The sequence below is a fragment of the Ananas comosus genome, linkage group 23 (genome assembly GCF_001540865.1).
Source record: "Ananas comosus cultivar F153 linkage group 23, ASM154086v1, whole genome shotgun sequence".
Lineage (NCBI taxonomy): Eukaryota > Viridiplantae > Streptophyta > Magnoliopsida > Poales > Bromeliaceae > Ananas > Ananas comosus.
In genome coordinates, this window is record NC_033643.1 from 2,024 (window position 1) to 21,347 (window position 19,324).

Genomic DNA, 19,324 nt, shown 5'->3' on the forward strand with positions numbered 1-19,324 from the left:
GGTTGTAGGCCATCACACCTCTGTTAGATCGAAGGGCAATAACTAGCTAGAGGTAACTAAATGGGCCATCACGTTTAGCCCAGTCATAAATACGGACCCAAGTGCACGTTCCATTAATGGGCTGGATCACGTCTAGTTCCGACCTTATTACGCTAAGTAATGGTTCTTTCCGTTTTTGGTAAAATCGCCCACAGGCTTTCCTTTTTAGGTAAAGTGGGAAATAGTAATTTTCGTTAATAGCCCAGAGATTGAAAGCTTCACCTGCATAAGCTTTTGTTAGCATCTTCTAAAAGTGGAATACCTAATCCCCGAAATAAAATTAGTTTTAGGGCACATTCTATTAAACATGTGAACTAAAGACGTTTAATTTTTAAATAAATATCTAAAATTTAAAATTTTAATTTACCATCCAAATTTTATTACATTCTAATGTCCCAATTAATAAGAGGCACATAGAAATACTATTAAATTCTACCAGAAAAAATATCTAGATCAAATTTAAATTCACTGTTAGAGTAAAATTATAATATCAAAATTTTAAAAGTTTGCTCTTTTTTATTTATGTGCAATCTGATTAAAAAGAAAAAATAATTGTAGTGAATCTTCCCATTATGATATTGCTACCTCAAAATTAAGCAATTATCTCTCTTTTATTATCACTCCATAATAGGAAAAAGAAAGAAAGAAAGAAAGAAAGAAAGAAAGAAAATAAAAAAAAAAAAAACAAGAAGTAAAAACAAAATTTATGACCGGTATATATTTCCGGCCCTGAGACACTGAAACATTCCATTTTGGCCAATTTACGACAGTTGCTATTTTCGACTTTACCTAAAATGGAAAGCCCAGTAAGCAGAACCGTAGTGGGCCCTCGGACGGCCCGTGAAGGGCCGTTTTATTTGTACAGCATTACCATCTTACGTTTCGTGGGCTGTTATTGGACCATTTTACCTTAATTGGCCGGATCCGGCCTATCTCCGATCATTAACCTTCCGTATTCGGTAAAATTGCGGAACTTTCCGTTTTAGGTAGGAGTGGGAAATACCGACTCTTGTGAATAACCCAAAATGGAAGGTTTCACTTGCCAGGAGCAATTTGTCTTTTTCTTTTTTTTTTTACCTTTTTTTTGGTTAAGGCAAAGGATATTTCTTTTTTTATATTGAGCAATCTAAAATAATTAAATTTGGAGAAAACTCATTAATTTATTTTTTTTCTAGAGTAATAAAAAATAGCTCAAAGAACATTCACCGTAATTTTTTTTTTCATTTTATTTAAAGAGGCTATATCACTTAACTAAGCCTTTTTTTTTTCTTTTTCTTCTTTTTTCTTCATTGGTACGAAATTAAATATCAATAATGATGCCACACACTCTAAACTGCTATTTAATCGAATTAATTGATTATGTTGAGAACAACAAATGACTAGTAACTAAAAAAGCATTTACATTTTGCGAAATTTTACTTTTAAGTAACTATCATAACTCAAATAAACAGGTGGATCTAAAAAAGCACCGAGGGTTGGGCCTCACTTGGCCCACCCATAAAACATTACAACTATTGAAACCAGCTGAGATAGGCCCGGCCGTTGATCGGGTCTTCAATTTGCGTACTAAGCATGTGAAACTGGGGGCCTGTAGTTTTTCTGGGCTTTCACTTTTTGGTAGTCTAAAATAGCAAGTCCAAAATGGAAAGTTTCACAGCCGAAAATATACGAGGGTCAAAATTTCCTCCTATTTTTTAATAAAAACGCATGGAAGGCTGATGCTCGCTTGCTATGGAGATTGCTATTTCTATTGTTGCTTGCTTTCTTATGTTGGTTCCTATGCTGGTTCCGGTTACTGACTTCTTCCTATTGCTTATGCTTTCAATTGCTTGCCTTGTTCTTCTTCCTACTCCTACTCCTACTCCTACAAAACTAACAAGCCCACTAAAGAGCTCCTACACCTACACCACCGACTCCTGCTCCTAAATAGAGAAGAAGAACTACTCCTAATACGACGAGTTGCGTTACCTGGCAGCTATCTCTATCGGGTAGTCAGTCTCTTGGTCATTTGCCGGTACCTAATTCCCCTGGGCCGATCCTCGTCTAGCGGCGGGAATCGGCTGGTATGGATCAATAGCTTGCCCTGTCTTGATGGGCGTATTCCATTCTACATCCAGTCCCTGATCCTAAAGCAGTCCATCTGTGCCATCATCCCACCCGGATCTCCATCTATTCGCGTATTGCCATATCAAGCATCCGTTTGGGCTTGATATAAAGCGGGATAGGAAGTGCCTCCTGGTCTCGACTATTCAAAGTTCTGTCCATTGAACCCCATCGAAGAGTGTCATACTTTGCCTGATGTCATCTATGACATGAATGATGAAAATCGTATCAATTGGAACGAAGTTCAGGCATACCTGAAAGCCGCCAATGTCACCGAAACTACTATACTAAAGTAGGGATCTATACTAATCCAATGCCACAACATCAAGGGGGACAAGTCACCACTCTGGGACCTACACNAGATCAAACGAATCCCATAGTAGCAAAAAGAATTTCATAACGAATTCAGTAACACTTAAATCATCTGAAACGGAGTCAAAACAAGAAAGTTACTCGATTTACAAATCAGTCTCTGGACTAATTTTCTAAAATTATAGATTGGTCCTAAGATTAAATTCGCTGGTCCAAACAAGTGCACTTTGATGACCATCCAAGAGTTTTTCTATGAACTAACCCTATTTGTGCTGGAAGGTAGTAACTATACTATTATAGCACTACAAACAAATAAATCAGAAAGGGATCTGACGATTATTCACATGGAGGAGGCCATTTTAGGGTATGGGGTATAGGACACCCAAAGCAACTAATATTGCTACTTCCTTAAGAGGTACCATTATTATACTATTATAGTAGGGCAAACTAATATATTGGAAAAGGATCTGATAATTAATCACATGACAAAGAAGGACATCCAGAGCCACATCAAACCAATTTAGAACTGAAAAATTATCCATGGATCATAGTAACAAAAGGGAACAATAAGTTGAATAAATAGACTTACCCTAGCGCGCATAGCAACAGCACATCCATGGCCGACTCCAATAGCTGAGCCTTTTCCCTTCATAGGAGGAAAAAAAAAACCTCAATTACAAACTTACAATAAAATGCATTACTTACAAATAAGGAAGGCAAAGAAATACCTTAATCTCTCTATGGGGCCAAAAGATTTAAAGAGGCAAAGACCCATAGCAGAACGAAAAAGAAAGCAGGTCATCCATGAAGTCATAAAATTTACTTACGCTCTCTGTTGAGCATCCGTTTCAGTACTTGGAACAGCTTTATCTCTCTATGGGGCTTCTCTTTTGGATCAGCCGAAACCACCTTTGGAGGGGAGGAAGCTTTCTGGCGTTGTGCCAAAGTAAATTTTACTCTAACAACATTTCCGTCAATTTGACCCTGCAGAAAAAGTTGTACAAGTCAAGTTGCATATGACGACCAACAAGAACTAGCAATTAATTGATATACGGAGATATGCATACGCCATCCATGTTAAAGAAGAGCTATCTCAGCATCAGCTCTCTTCTTGAACTCGACATATCCATAACTACGAGGAAGATTAACCTAAACATCAGGTAAATATAGGTGAGCTTCACATGAACAATCCAGGCATTTTTGTATATACTAATAAACCAAACTGCTGAATTACAATGCGGTCCATTGATAGTTCCACATTGACAACGTCACTGAAGTTGCCTGCAAGAAAGCAATCTCCTCTCGTCAGATACTGGAGAAAAAGGCTGGTCAAGAAACGAAAATTAAAAAAGAATATGCCATGTATCTAAGTTGTTTTGCACATGTAACAACTACCTTCCCATAAACTCATTATCTCTAGTGGTGTCCCACAAAAAGGCTCAGTTATAAATTAACACAATTTTCTAATGAAAGCCATCAGCAAAATCCAGAAAAATCGATAAAATAGTTGCTTCTTGATGAGAGTATCTTGGGCAATTTGAGTAAAATGTTAGATGCCTATCATTAACAAGAGTAAGAGACATTTAAAAATTTCCCGTCAAAAACAAAACTATCATATTCAAAATTTTTGGGATTCCACAAGCAAATGGCAGAGACTTTACTTAAATGTCTCAGTTGAAGAAACACTTATGTCAATAAGTCCTAGATATGCCAAATTAAAAAATGGTACAAAAGTCAGAGAAAAGGCCTGATGATTCTGTCTAAGAATTCTTGAAAAGTGCATCTACATACCTTGTTCTCAATAAGTTTTGGATATAAATTCTATTATATCCTGGTTTTTTCCTTTGAGCAAATTTTTTCGATCTTATACATGACAGAATTCATCACAGAGAGTGATCTGGTAATAACTAATTAGAAAACAAAATTTGAGAGAAACTATTATCCATTTTTTACATCTTCCACTTCTCCACAAATTAAGCTAACGGGATTTTGTCATCGACTTCTCCCTCTGAGCCCTAATAAGATCACACGAAAAGAATCATAACAAACCTTCGAAACCATTAACAGTCAGGAAGGAAAGTGAGAACTGCGAAAGTGAACTCACCAACATAATGAAGACCTCATCGTTACCCTTTTTCAACGACAGCTGCTGCATAGACTGCAACTCCTTATCGATTTCAACCTTTCTCTCTTCAGCCTTAAGCGCCAGTAAGGCTTTTCGCTTCTCCTCCTTTACTTTCTCATACTCATCTAAAGTCATCTCCTATATAAACAAGTTAGGGAAAAAAATGTTAGCCACTCAAAAGGGCGAAAGAAAAGAAGTTAATCATAGAAAAGAAACACATCTGACGGGAATATTGTTAGAACGGAGCGTGGGAAAAAAAAACCATCATAAGGATTTAACTCATAAATTCATCACTATCCTCTCCATAACTCAAACCCCAAGAAGGCTACCCAAAGAAGAAATAAAAATAGTTTGAAAACTATCAAGTAAAAATTAGGCATGCTATGATGCTACACGGATAAGTCATTGTTAACCAAAAGCTAACAAACATCTCCATTGTAACATAACATCACATATAGCTCTCCCAACATACACAAAAAAAATAAAAAGATAAAAAAAAGAAAAGAAAAGAAAGGCTGAGAGCTAGCAGCCGACATTCATACACATAAATATTTTTCACTAGTGTTTGTTAATGTATGGCAATTTCCTGAATTGATACACGAAAGAAGAGCATACCAAAACCTTGATGTTGCCACAAAGCCAAGCAATAACTATAGGCTGGGTGAAATAGAGTACTTGCAACTTCTGTAGAAATTCCACCATGCAAGCCCCATTGGATCAGCCTTGAACATCATCAATTTTACCCAACTGCCAAATTGACGAATACTACAACAGAAATTTCTAAATGTCCTTTAACAATGATGTAATCCAATTTCTGTCAAGTTAGCTTAGTGAGGCCCAGGCTAATCACACTGAGCTCAAATGCTTGTTATGTACTCATAACGAGTCTAATGAGTCAACTTGGAAGCATGGGTTTGAGTATGCACGCACAAATTGAGGCTAACTATTAATTTCACTTTTAGAAACTTTCAAATCATTTCATCCACATATTCAGGAATTATTCCAATAATCCTATTTAAACTTCCAAGCTAATTAAAAAACCCCTGGGAAAGGTTGAATAAATGAGACTCCTTTCCTTTAGAAGTCCTTGGAAAGTTGTTTCATTTCCTTAGTTCAACAAGGAAAGCTCAGAGAGAGATGGAAAATTGTAGAATAACAATGTTGCTGCAGGTACTTTTTTAGAATCTACTACTCACAAGACAAGACTTACAAATGAATTTGACTCTGTCTTATCAGTGATCACTTAGCAAACTTGAGAAATAATATGATCTACAACCATCCAGTAACAAAATGATGAAAATGTGTATCACTTCATTAGAAAAAAAAAATGAAACAGCAAGTCATGAAAAATGCCGCAAGATAGTCACCACATTAGTAGCATTACAAGTCCTATATGCAAATTGTTATCATCATTTGGGGGAGTGACAAAAGTGATTGAATAAGAGTCGCTTTATATATATTACTACTTCAAGTAAGTAGAAGATATCCACAGAAGTATGTAGCTAATCAAAGAAGTGCTCACTTCCAAGCTCCGTGGACCTTGAAATAGAGAAGGCATGACAGAGACCATCAAGAAGGTCCCCAACAGCCACGAAGTGAGAAAAGAACCAACCCTGACAATAATAAAAGCAATATCACATATATTAGATCTAAGCTAGAGAGCACTTATAGTTTATAAGAGTATCACCAACCTCCAGCAATATGGCATCACAGAGAAAGACTAACTGAAATGGCACCAACTTCATTTCATTGCAGCTTAGAAAATGAACGAAGATGCTTCTTTTTTTTTTTCTTTTCAGGGGAGACAACGAATACAGGACATTTAAGCTAGACAAAATCATAATGCATCACACATATTTTGGGTCATAGTCCAACAAGCAATGTACTCCACTATTGTGTTGAATTCCTTACAAACACATAACTGATAGTGCTAGCCAATGACTACTTGGCTACCTTCAGAATCTTTGGCTTCCAAATCTCATGAAAACACAAAACTTGAAGCAAATTAACCAACAAACATAAGATTCAATGAATGCGGCAGACTAAATGATCTTCTTGAGAAAGTATATCTTGTTGGTTCTCAATAGAAACAGAACTTCGAAAAAACCTAAACATTCTGAGTCATCCTCTCTTCAACAGAAGATATAAGTACTATCACAACAACATGTTCTGACCATAGGCATCAAATACGTCTAACACAACTCTACCTTAAGGGCATTTGTTGGTAACAAACTTAAATTCTATTCGTGAAATACTTGATGTACACGTGCGTCATCTGACGACGATAATATGCAATTGGTTGAATTTCAAATAGATAATAAAGACACTGAAAAAGAAATGCTGAAGCATCTTATTAGAGGGCGGAGATAACACACCCATATAAGAATGCTCGGATTCGACTCTTAAGCCTTTCATGTATGAAATATATGGATACTGCAAGAGAAATGGCCACCTGAAGTGTTGGCCCTTCTTCCTTTGGAAACAGAACAGTGAGTATTCCAAGCACAACGAATGTGATGGTTGTCTTCAGAATAACTTTCCCTAAAGGCGTTTCAAACCTACTTGTAATGGCTTTAACAAAACGTGACTGAGTAACTTCCCTCACTTTTTTCTTAATGTTGATTTTTGGGTTTTTCCTTTCAAAGAAGCTCTGCATAATGATCTTGTCATGAGAAAATTCAATCTAGACCTTTCAAAGAAGCTCTTGCCATTTGAAAATGTGTTAGAAATCTAGACCTATCACATTACTTAAATTTACTGTTAATTAAAAAAAATTCTAAAAGCAATCAGAGTATGAAACTAAGTGTTGGAGGAGACAAAATTTAGATCAAAAAATTAATTAAATTAGAGGGAGTAAGAGGGAAAAGGGGGATGTGTACTTGATGCGACGGATCTCCTCGAAGAACTGGAGATCGTAGACCTTGTCGGCGACGGCGAAGTGGATGACGCCGGCGATGTGGTGGCGCTCGATCGAGGTGGTCGACGGCGACGTTGCGCCGGCGCACGCGCGGCCGAGAAGATTGGGGCGAATGCGAGGGCGATTTGGGACTGGGATCGGAGCTTGGAGAGGACGCGGAGGAAGAGGGAGGAGGGGATGAGTAGAGGTGAAGGAGAGAGCGAGAGCGAGAGCTCGCGCGGAGGGGAAGAGCTCGAGCTCGGAGAGGAGGGGATGAGGGAGAGAAGAGTCGACGCAGGGTAGGGGGTGAGAGAGTGGGATCGGGTTGGGTTTGGGTAGGGTGAGGGTGAGGGTTAGGGTTTGGGTAAGGGTTAGATTTGTATTAGGGCTCAAATAAATATATTTAATAATATTAGTCGGTAAAGATATGTACTTTAAAATAATTGCCGCTAAAGTACAATGGATAGTAAGTAATAGTGGCCGTTCAATAATCGCCGCTATTAAATTGCCGCTAAAAGGTAATTTTGTTGTAGTGCGAGTTCTTTGTACGCGGGTAACGCCAGTGCCAATAGCCTCTTCAAAAAGCCGGAAGAAAGTATGTGCGAGCATCAGCGAGCAACCCAGGCAGAAAGCCCCTGTTCTAAATTTAAATTTGACTCTGACCTTGAATTCAAATTGCAAACTTAAGCTTTCAATTCAAATTATAAGTTTACATTTTAATTTAAAATTTAATTTTAAGTTCTTGAATTTTTAATTTAGATATGATTCCAATTTTTAATTTAAATATGATTCTCATTTCTATTTCTACGAACTAAACAAATTATTATTTTTACCATTCTATTTGTTCTCTTTTAAACCATACATGCTCTCTAAGTGTTGAAGACGGCCTATGACTAGCTCACCCAATCTTTTGTACTATTACTTGGCCTTCAACAGAAATTGTTGAACTTGATCAGTAGCCCATTCGATCGTCACTAAATTAACACGGTGCTTGTTCTATATTTAAATTTATAAGTTTTATAGCAAATTAAAAACATAAAAAATATATTGAGAATTATTTAAGTGAAAATGATAAATATAGACTCAACTGACAATGTTTTGACATATCATATTTTTTATATCTTAACGTTTTGATAATTACTATTTAAAAAAGTTTGTGGGGAACGGGGGATGAAGTGGGTTGCCTTACTTCCCATAAAAAAATCTATTATATTCACTATTAATTTCATCAATATAAGTATTTCAAAATTTTATTAGTAATAGCTAATAGAGCCACTAATTTTAATAATTTTTTTTCTTAACTGATTATTAAAAACTCAATATAGAGAAAAAGAAAGTATAAATCAAATAAATAATAGTTGGCGGGGGATCATTTCAAAATCAGCTAACGTTGAAGGGGCCTCCGTATGGCTATACCATCCCTCCATCGAATTCGACCTGATAGGAGCCGTAATAAGATACGTTTGGACTCTCGCCTGCGTTAGCATCAATTCCAACACCTGCGGCCTCAACATTGCGCCCACGTATACGTCGTACGACTAATGATTTGTAAAAGGCCTTTGTAGTGTCAACGGTGCTATTGGGCCCAACATCTTAACACTGCGGCCTAGATCCGTGTTGAGCACAGTCTATGTGCTACACCTGCCGCGACAATGTTCACGTTCAGGTACTGAAGGGCCAGCTGAAGGGCCAGCTTAGAGAAGACTCATTCGACAAGCAGGTCCGACGCTCCTATTACAAGAGAGAGTTCTTTTCGAGCCCCAATCCTGCCTAGGAAGGCCGAGCCGCGAGTGAAGGCCACCTAATAAACGCCCAATATTAGTTCACATTTTCTGTGGCATTCCGCTTGCGGGTTATGTTTCTACCAACTTTAAGACATGTGGGCCCTAGTTCCCTGCGACTCCGATTCGGTGATCAAAATAGTTTTATCATTCAACTTCGTTTTCCAAACCAATTATTATTTTTTCTTTTTTGGTGCAATTTTGCGGAAAGTTACGTCTCCCTTTTGCTCTCATGTGAATCCAAATTGGCCCGCTCCTGCTTCAATTAGTATTATTAAATACTCCTTTACATTTAATGTGGGAGACTAATAACTACACTTAAATATTTTGCACCAAATTCTTGAATCTAATGAGTTGCTATTTTTTAACAGGCTCCCGAGAGTGTTTGATAAATTTTTCTATCTCATAGTGATCTCAAATATATTTATATAATTGAATTTTTTCGAGACATAAAGAGATCGTCGCATCTAAATAGTTTGATAGTAGATAATATGAGAGTACTATCTATCGCGGGCACTCTTATTTTTTTAGAGAGAAATATAGCATACTGTCCGATTTGTTTTTTTCTTTTAATAGCTCTAAATGTGGAGCAATTAGGTTTCGAACTTAAAATCTTGGGTATCAAGTATCAACCACTAAATCCTTTGCCACTTGCGTTAACGATGATCAGTTATCGCCGACACTCTATTTAGATTTTAGATGAGCTTTAGCATTCTGCGCTAGTAATTTGAATCTAACAAATAATTTGTACTAGTAATTAAATTGTGGCCGTAATTGTTCACATAACTAGACCATACGTTCAAGTCAAACTGACACAAACCACCATAAACTTCATTTCGAGGGTCCAGTCCACTATTCACACACGTACAATATAGACTCTTGGCTGAGAATGTGCCCAGCCCGCTGTCCATGTTGGGGCCTCATTTACATTGCAAGAACTAGTCTAACATCATAATTCATTGCATGCTCCCGCCAAGTAACATATTTAATAAAAAATAGTCTTTGGACTCTAAAAAGGCCTATCGTATGTGAGCCTCACTCAAACGTATTCTTTTTCTAAGACTGGCGGAAACAACATAAACTTCATTTAGTGGTCCCACAAACTGAACCGCATTAAACCCAAGACCAATTTTACTTCTATACATTAAATTTAATTACTACAGTTGAAACTGCATAAAAATATTTNACCTCCTCGCTGCCGCTCAATTCATTACCAGGAAGAGGCAAGTTTGGGTTGAAAAGGTGTTGAAGGAAGAATGTATCCGAACGAATGCATCGGCAGATGAAAATGACCCCTTTATTTGAAATCCCTTCGTCACCTACTAGTGAGCCAGAAAGCGTTTGGACGCCTCTCCTTCCTCTTCTCCCATTTGACGACCGTATCTCTGTTTGGATGATTCTCTGGAACCCGCCGACTTCTATACTAAAGAATGGGTTGGAAAAAAGCAGAATCAAAGGATTTCACGGGCAGAAAGGCGAAGGTAAGTTCGGAAAAGCTGATTGACGGGACTATCAACCCCTTGACCTCGGCACCTTCCTGACCCCCCCATTGACTCCTATTTGGAAGAGGAANAAAGCTCCCAGGTTCCGCATTAACAAGAAGTGCATAACCAGATTGGAAGCACTTCGGTTAATTTGCGCAATGGGCCTGATCACCCAGCCATGATGCATGACAGAAGAGAGCGAGCACAAAATGGAGTTTCCCTCTTGGGTGAGGCTCACGTCCGGAAAAAATCTTTTTCCATACTTTCTCCCCTATGTTGAACTTTCTCTCGATTACCTTTTTTTGAATGCACGGGAAATTTCTTGTAGACCTGGACATGTTCCATGGCGTTCAGTCTCTTCTCATCTAATGGTTCACATTGTGTCTGTCTGTAAGGCTCTCTCTCTCATCCACATCCAAATCTTTGTCAAGCTGGACCCTGATGAGGGATGGGAATGGCTGAATCTGTCTGCCCGACGAATAAGATGTTGTAAGCTACGGGCCATCAAATCTCCGACGAAGCAACTGTCCTTAAAGCCCCTTTGAAGCAAATGCCTTAGAGAAGCTACAGGACATAGAAGCAGGCCAACTTTTGGATTTCATCTTTTTTATAGTATGGGCAGATGAAATTGTATAATCCCAGTGATTTGGAAGCGGGAAAGAGTTTGAAAGCAACTCCGAAGCCCGATCTTTAAGTAATAAAAAGAATTCAATCCATAAAATCAATCGCAAAGCAAGAAATTGGCTCCTTGAAAACATTCCAAGGTCCGATTTCAAGTCATCAATCAAGTAAAGAAGGGGATGCTTGCTCTCTGTCATGCACGAATAAGGAAGGGCTTTAGCGGCTTGATATTTAGGGGGCTCAGACGAAGCAACTGTCCTTAAAGCCCCTTTGAAGCAAATGCCTTAGAGAAGCTACAGGACATAGAAGCAGGCCAACTTTTGGATTTCATCTTTTTTATAGTATGGGCAGATGAAATTGTATAATCCCAGTGATTTGGAAGCGGGAAAGAGTTTGAAAGCAACTCCGAAGCCCGATCTTTAAGTAATAAAAAGCCATAAAATCAATCGCAAGGCAGGCTCCTTGAAAACATTCCAAGGTCCGATTTCAGGTCATCAATCAAGTAAAGAAGGGGATGCTTGCTCTCTGTCATGCACGAATAAGGAAGGGCTTTAGCGGCTTGATATTTAGGGGGCTCGGACTGTAAAGAGAGAGGAGAGACGAAGTGACTCGACTGAACAGGAGCGGAGAGGAAACGCTCGACCGCAAAGAAATTGTTGAGCAAGAAGTACCTTTCTCTACGGATCTTAAAGAGAGACGCCACTAAAAAGCTTTAGCAGCGCAGAATAGCTTAACTTTTTGAAGTAGGGAACGAGTGAAATACTGTAATAGAGTCAAATAAAAAAAGAGTGTGAAGAGTTATCTAAATTTTCGGTACCCCATAGTATGTATGCCTCGTAAGCCTTAACCCCTTAGATCACTTTTCATTTTCAGGGTCGATGCTTTCTCTTCGAAGCAAAAATAGGGATTAGCTCGAAACGAAACCTTGCAACCAGTAAAGCGGGAAAGTCTCGTATTGGTTCGATAGTCACTGATTCTCTGATCTTATTGAAATAGATTCCACCACTTCATCTACTGTTTTCAAGAAGCAATCGCCATCACCAGTTTCAGTTGAACCCGGCGACCTCTTCCTCCTTCAGTATGGAAGACGGAATAAAAAACCAGTCAACAAAAGGGAAGAAAAGGCAATAAGGAGGTATAGCTCCTTATTGCCTCTTACTCTATCCAGTAGCGAGGTTTCAACGAGTTCTTTGTACGCGGGCCAGTGCCGATAGCCTCTTCAAAAAGCCGGAAGAAAGTATGTACGAGCATCAGCGAGCAACCCAGGCAGAAAGCCCCTGTTCCCCATGGAATGGAAAGGTTCGATAACAACTTCAAAGAGAGAGTAAGGGCGGATCCTCAAATCCGTTCTATTCGTAGTGTACCCTTTTTCCCTTATAGGGTGTGTTAAGCAGGGGGATAGGTTGTTTTTTCCAGGATTGGCTTAAAGCCCTAAACGTATCAAGACAAGATGGAATGGAAGCTCAGCTACTCTTCCTCTTTTGCCTATCCAGTACGGGCTTATTTCGTTAGGGCTTTCTTTTCTTTCCAGAGTTCGCAGGTATATGTTAGGTTTAAAAAAAAAAGGTAGGTTGGGGACCAGAAAGAGTGCGATAGTCCCGTTTTCCCAGTTTTAGTTCTAGTTCTTTACTTTCAAATGGTCGATGTAAATTTAGGAAACCTATTGGCATGTGTTAAGCAGGGGGACAGTTTCAACCCCTATCTATCACATAGAATGTTGCATCCAAACCTCTTTGCCAAGTGCCTTAGAAAAGCAAGTCTCAGTTTCAGTGGGGAAGCAAGACAGCCCGTACTCAATTATCCTTTAAAGTCAAGCACCTGTGAAAGTGAGACTTTATCGGTTTCTTCCTTATGCTCTTAGAACCTAAAGCAAGGTTTTGATTACATTGAAAAGAGTCTTTTCCTTTTCCAGGCCTAAGGCTTTTGCTTTTCTTTTTTTCTTTTCAAGGCAGTTTCTTGCCATCCTGTGGTTTTCCAGTCGCAAAGGGTGAAGCAAGACATTTTCTTTTGCCATATTTATTTCTTTTTCTTTACAGCTTGTCAGTTCTTAGGCAGAACTTCTTTAGTAAGAATGAATAATGCTTTCTCGATACTCGATAAGAGGAAGGGCTGACCTGAACACCCTACTCTATCTACTAATTCATAATGTGGTTCAGACGTTTTATAATACCTTTATATCAGTGGTCCACTTTCATCCAGCTTGAAATATACATCCAAACCTTGGAATGGAAGTCTCGCATGCTTTTGGAAGTTCCCTACTCCAGTCTAGTTCAATAGTGAACATGGACGAAAAGGGTATAAAAAGGTGTCTTCGAAAATGAAAGTGTCCCGTTCTACATAGGCCTTTAAAAACACTTCCTTATATAAACTAAGGCCCGCTCAATATCAAGAAGCGTTTGACCCCTTTCAGGTCATTCACTATAACTTGCACGAGGTATCACAGTGGGGCCTTTATTCTGTCTTTTGGCTAGGTTATTGGGTCCGTTCGAGCCTCTTGGAAATGTCATCCCCGCCTCTCGTCTAACTCGAGTTGCTCCGCTCCTTTGGCAGTGAAAGTAGCTCGGTTACATAAGTAAAGTAGGAGCTGATGAAATCAAAGAGTAAGGGGATGGAAAATGAAGGACCAGTCAAGCCAGTTTCTATGCCAGAGTTATTTGACAACAAAACCAGTTCTGATACAGAATCCAGCGTTAGGGCTTTATGCTTATTTCAGGCTTGCACCATGCCTTCCCGGCCACCATCAAGTCAAGCACCAGTGATTTGTCTTGATAAAGTACAGGGAAAGCCAGCAAGTGATAGTTATCGCGCAAGAAAGTCGTCCCCCCCCAAAGCCTCCTCTTCCGAAAGCCAGGGCCCGATAGAAGTTATTTCTCTGTAAACCCATATCCTTTCAAGTCTTTCCTTTCAGTTTGTCCTGCAGAGTATGTCTTTCCCGTTTCGACTATGCCCTCTTTCAAGGCTCAATCAAGGCAGGGGCAACGTGTGAATTTCAACTTTCTCGACAGAGAGTAAGGTTCGATGCGCATAAATTGTTCGTTAAAAATAAGCTTGAAACGATTAATAAAGAAAGGTCTCGACTTATTGGGGAGAGTGACATACTTGGAAGGATAAGGAAAGGTTTCACAGCAAATGTACTTTGAAGCAGTTTTCATCAGTTGCCTTTCCAGCTCTAGTCATAAAGACAATTATATACGGGAATGCAGTTGAAGCCAGTAGGAAGCCGGGGTTAATAAATCCTACTTTTAACGAGTTGGAAGATAGCCTCCCAGACCTAGCCCAACCAGTTCCTATAGTAGTAAGCCTGTCCTTTTCCTTGCCTCTTTCGGGCTTCTACTTTTTCTACTCTTGAAAGCAAGCGAGTGAAATGAAATTACGCGTGCGAGCTACAATTATTACTAGATGTAGCTAATAGAGCGAGTTTTTTCGGCGAGTAAGAAAGCAGAGCGAATTAGCTTGTAGTTGAGGAAGTTAGTCTTTGTTAAAAGCTAGTTAGATAAGCCAGTCTGCCCATGCAAGCAAGCGCGTAGTAAGCTAGGTCTTACATCAGTTCTCTTGCCGTCTTGGCTCGTATGATAGAGCAAGTAGGCCTCGGTTTAGATACATGGCTCGGTGAAAACAGGTTGGGCAGAGAATCAAGTGCGGCAGGGAATGGACAAGAAACGAAAAGTATAAGCTAGTCTGTCATAAAGTATGTGGGGAATCCTATAGTTAGTTCGAAACCTTGAAACCGGGAACCAGCCACTAGTCGTTTGTCTGAGGAAAGCACCAGTTAGATCAAGTGATGACCATATAATAAGATGAGTTTTCTAGCTTGCCAGTGCCAATGCCCAAAGATCGCCTATGCCCGATAGTCTTGAAGGGAAAAAAAGAACCTGGTCTTCAAGTCCTGTCATTACGGGACCAATGAAAGTGGGCAGATTTGGAAACTAAGGTCAGATCCGTCAGTCGGGATGTAAAAATGCTTCTCGATAGAGTTTGGGTTTAGCTTGCTCAACTAGAGGTGGATCTAACTTCTCAATAGAGGAAGGGGTCAGTGACAGTTCCAGTTTCCCGCTATCAAGCGATAGTCTCTCAAAGAAGTGTCATCGAAATGTTCAGTAGTTCCTTTGGCCTTCAAACGCAAAAGGCGTCAAAGATAATGAAAAGGGCGATAACGGTTCTTTAAGAAGGATTGAACAAGGCTTTTTGGACCCCGTACACGTATCAATATGGAATGGCCCGACCCCGAGAAAGTGCCTAGCCGACGTCTCCTTCGCCTGTGATCATGCCAGTTGTTCCCACGTCCCGATAGCCTCTTCCGAAAGTGAGATAAGTGCGATACGCTGGATCCCTAACGCCCGTGCCAGTGAACGTAAAAACTGTAGCTGTGGAAGGGAAAAAGTTCTAGTGGAAGCCATTAGAAGAGAGTCCCGTTTAACCCCTCTAGATCACAAGTAGGGACATCCCGCTAAAGGTCTAAGCCCGGAAAAGGAAAACCGATCTTCTACAAAGTCATTCAAATAAGGAATATGCGCTATCCCTGCAATCTATTGATTTTTTTCTTCTGGCCTCCAACCCCAAAGATAGAAAAGCCCCCCTACAAAAGCGATCCTGTCATCAAGTCAAGGGGCGTAGTGCAACATGATTAGTTTACGATAATAGGGTTGAAGACAGTTTCAAGCAAGATTAGTAAAAAAACCTTTCCGGTCTGAAAGTCTCTACAAGGGCAGATGCGATGACCCATACTGGGTAGCCTTATTATATACTCCGCTCGGTGAAAGTTCCAGTGCTTGAGTCTGGTTGTAAAGTTCCAATACAAAACAAGAAAAGAAGTTATCCCGATTTCTGTGCCCTACCCTCACTCAGTCTTTATAGTTTCCTACATCTCCCCTTTTTATAAAGTAGCGAGTGCCAAAGAGAGTCCCTGAGATGATAGTCCCTAAGTTTCTATGCCTGTTGAAAGCAAGCCCCATACCCGGAAAGAAAGGGTATTTTTCAAGTCAGCTAGATTACCAGTACTTTCTTTTACCTTCAACTAGTCTTTTCCCGAGAGTGATCAAGGAAGGGTCGATTTGTGTCATATTCTATTCATTGGAACACTAAGAAAGCAGAAAAGCCCTATTTTCAAGCTACGACCTAACACTTCTGGCCGGGGTCAAAAACCCTCGTATAAATGGTTGAAATACTAAAAACTCATCGACCCTCGCGAAAGTGGAAAGAGCTCGAAAGCCAGGGAGAGTTTCACCTGCACCCGAAGCTACGAAGGAAAGGAGTTCCATACGATAGCAGTTGAAGCGAGTGGAATACTCGGTTTGGATGGATATTGAAACGAAACGGTCTTTTTCTTTTCTCAAATATGAATTGGCAAACAAAGAAAGCGGTAGTCCTGTAAGCCGGTCACGGTAGCCCAAGACCGTCTATTATAACTAACTTAAGAAGAAAGCTAGCACTCTTTTATTGCGGGGAATTTCCTCTTGGTGTTTGGTCAAGGGTCGATGCAACAATTAGATGTGTTAGTTAAATAGGGGTTGAAATGATGATACTTTACTCTTTCGTTTCGGGTCATGAAAAGTTTTAATGTATATTGAAATGTGACCCACGCCCGTTATCCACTTGAATGAAACATGCCTTCGCTCAAGCTCAAGTCTCAGTGCGAAAAGACGCAAGGCTCAAGACGAAATAAGAATGCCCCTACTTTCCTAACCTTCGGAGAGAAAGTCTTCGTTATCACGCCTTTTAGTAGTAAGCCAAGATTGAAGTCAGATATTTTATGACCCATCGAACCATCGTCTTCTAAGGGCACAGGTTCATCCTTGCATAGACTTTATACGCAATCCTGGCTTTCCCTTCTTCTTGCATTTATCCCGGTGGTAACATATTCAGATAATCAAATGTGATAACAGCTACATTTACACAGTAAGGTAACAGCCATCTCTCTTCTTATACCCCTCCCCTGTAAGATATACACTACGGTCGTAGGACGAGGCCTTCCTCTGCTCTGGTTCTCCTCCGGTATATGTATGGAGCCGACTTACTTTGGACAGGAAAAGGAGGTGAACTTGTTTGTATGGTATTTTCTTTTCTTGAGAAGTGAAAAGAAGGATTATATTGAAGTGTGAGGCCGAAGGTTAGGCCCGTAGTGAAGTGAGGGAGGGACGACCGAACAACCACGAAGGGTAAAACCAATCATATCCTTTCAAGCGGGACGGGGGGCAGGAAAATCGAAATACTCTTTTGTACAGGAATAGGCCCAGAGGGTAAGATATTAGACGGTACGAAATAGGGGAAGAATCATTCACTTTCTCATCAATCTATAGGGCTTCATATTTATGCGAGTGAGGCTCTAAAATGAAAATAAGAGATAGATTGCTTTGCCTGGTATAGATTTTGTCTCTGTCCTTTCTCGCGAAAAAGGGGTCCAATACAATAGAGTACCCCAAAACCTCCCGAGTCTTTAGTATTTACCCTTCCTAAGGAGCTAAGAAGCTAACTCCCGATCTCTCGCTAAGGATCATAGAAGGACCACTGGAAAGACCATTTCCAGGCCAGTTTCTTTGAAAGCCTTACAGAAAAGAAAGAATCAATCCTTCAAGTTCTGGTATAGTGATAAGGTCTTTCCGTGTCGTGCCACCAGGCTACTAAGTTTCCTTACTGCCATTGCTAGGCTAATCCGATGCATTTCTGCGCTTATCTTGGATGGGGTAGGTCAGAACTAAGAGCTATTGAGTGAGTTTCATTCCCTGGAGATTGAATTGGAGTGTAAGTTCCGAGTGATCCAATTTATGTCTAAGAGCATCTCGTTCGATTCCTTCTGGAAGGAAGTCTGTTGGAGTATTTCTCCTTTCAAACGCAGGAAGGACAGATTACTTGATAGCAGCCTTAGCCTAACCTAAACGGATAAGAAAGGGGGTAGGATTAGCATTTTGAGTAGCATCCCGTTCTGAATAGTTCATGCAGTCAATCTTCTGTTTTCTTAGGCGGGAGCATAGTAATAAGAGTGGGCGAAAGCATATTCCATTAGATACTCATCCGCTAGGTCAGCAAGTGGGAGTTGCCGTCCTAAGGTCTTCCTTGGGTTTTGAGTTGCAGTGGTAAGCTAACCCAATCCAGTTTCAGTCTTGGCTTCCTTCTGTCTTTGATTCTCCTGCTATTGGGATTGTGTTACTTCTTTTATTCCTGCTAAGACCATTGACAGCAGCTAGTTCCATTGAAGCAACTAGTCCTATTGAAAGAGGAATGACTAGGCCCAGTCCCTTTTCCAGCAGTCTCTGTCCTTCCTTTCTGTCGGTTTGAATTGGAATTCCAGTTGCAGTCTATCCCTATCCAATACGACAGTTTCTTTGAAAGCCGGTGAAAACTTGAAGGCGGGATCAGGATAGGCGTCAAAGCCAGTTGGGAATGCGATCTTTATGAGGGTTTTTCCTTTCAGATCCAGTGTGAGAGTTGGCAATGAAGCATTCCTCTTCACTGATGATCTTTCTATGTATTATATCTATACGAGTTCGTATTATAATAGTGTTTGTTTTTCCATTGCTATTTTCTTGTAAACCAAGTTTGCTTATATGGAGTTGGAAGTTGGACTTTCTTCCCCTACTAATCCCTTGTAGGCAGCTCCTTAGGGAAGATATTGAATTTTGAAAATGGGAATAGCAGAATAAAGTTTTTCCAATAGTGTACATATTTTTGCTTCACTTCAAATGCTTCTCGAAGATACCGAGGGTGAAAGAGAAGGACTAACTGAATATGTCAGTATCCGTCTTTTATCTTACTAGAAAGTTTTTCCTAACCAGCCTATCTACCCTTCATCTATCGATCACCCTATTGCATTTCGAATGACCATCCAATCCTTCTATCATCTATTGGGATTGATCAAAAGTGTGAATTGTCTTAATGGTGATTCAGGCCAATTGCAGCCATTGATCGAGTTTAAGTAAGAAGATAAACCTTTTGAGTTGCAAGTGCCACTTGGAGTGGAGCGCTTTTC

General features: G+C 39.9%; 1 protein-coding gene across 2 annotated transcripts; it reads right to left on the reverse strand.

Moving 5' to 3' along the window:
- On the reverse strand, positions 2,991-7,264 carry LOC109727814 (protein CHAPERONE-LIKE PROTEIN OF POR1, chloroplastic-like). Of its 2 annotated transcripts, XM_020257998.1 has the most exons (7): positions 6,955-7,264; positions 6,102-6,192; positions 4,559-4,717; positions 3,689-3,735; positions 3,522-3,603; positions 3,282-3,438; positions 2,991-3,100 (listed from the first exon to the last, which is right to left on the reverse strand). In XM_020257998.1, exons 1-5 carry the CDS (start codon positions 7,233-7,235, stop codon positions 3,543-3,545), a joined length of 639 nt encoding a protein of 212 aa, XP_020113587.1. In that variant the 5' UTR covers positions 7,236-7,264; the 3' UTR covers positions 2,991-3,100; positions 3,282-3,438; positions 3,522-3,542. The 2 variants fall into 2 exon arrangements, with proteins under 2 accessions (XP_020113587.1, XP_020113588.1); XM_020257999.1 differs by lacking the exons at positions 2,991-3,100; positions 3,282-3,438; positions 3,522-3,603; positions 3,689-3,735 and adding an exon at positions 3,742-4,469 and having other exon boundaries at positions 6,955-7,260.

Bases quoted from the DNA above. Each gene is read 5' to 3' on its own strand.
- LOC109727814 (XM_020257998.1), bottom strand. From the start codon at position 7,235: ATGCAGAGCTTCTTTGAAAGGAAAAACCCAAAAATCAACATTAAGAAA. The intron at 6,193-6,954 runs GTGTGTTATCTC...TATTATTGTCAG, and splicing joins ATCCGAGCATTCTTATATGG to GGTTGGTTCTTTTCTCACTT. The intron at 3,736-4,558 runs GTGAGTTCACTT...GCTTTCTTGCAG, and splicing joins ATGAGGTCTTCATTATGTTG to GCAACTTCAGTGACGTTGTC.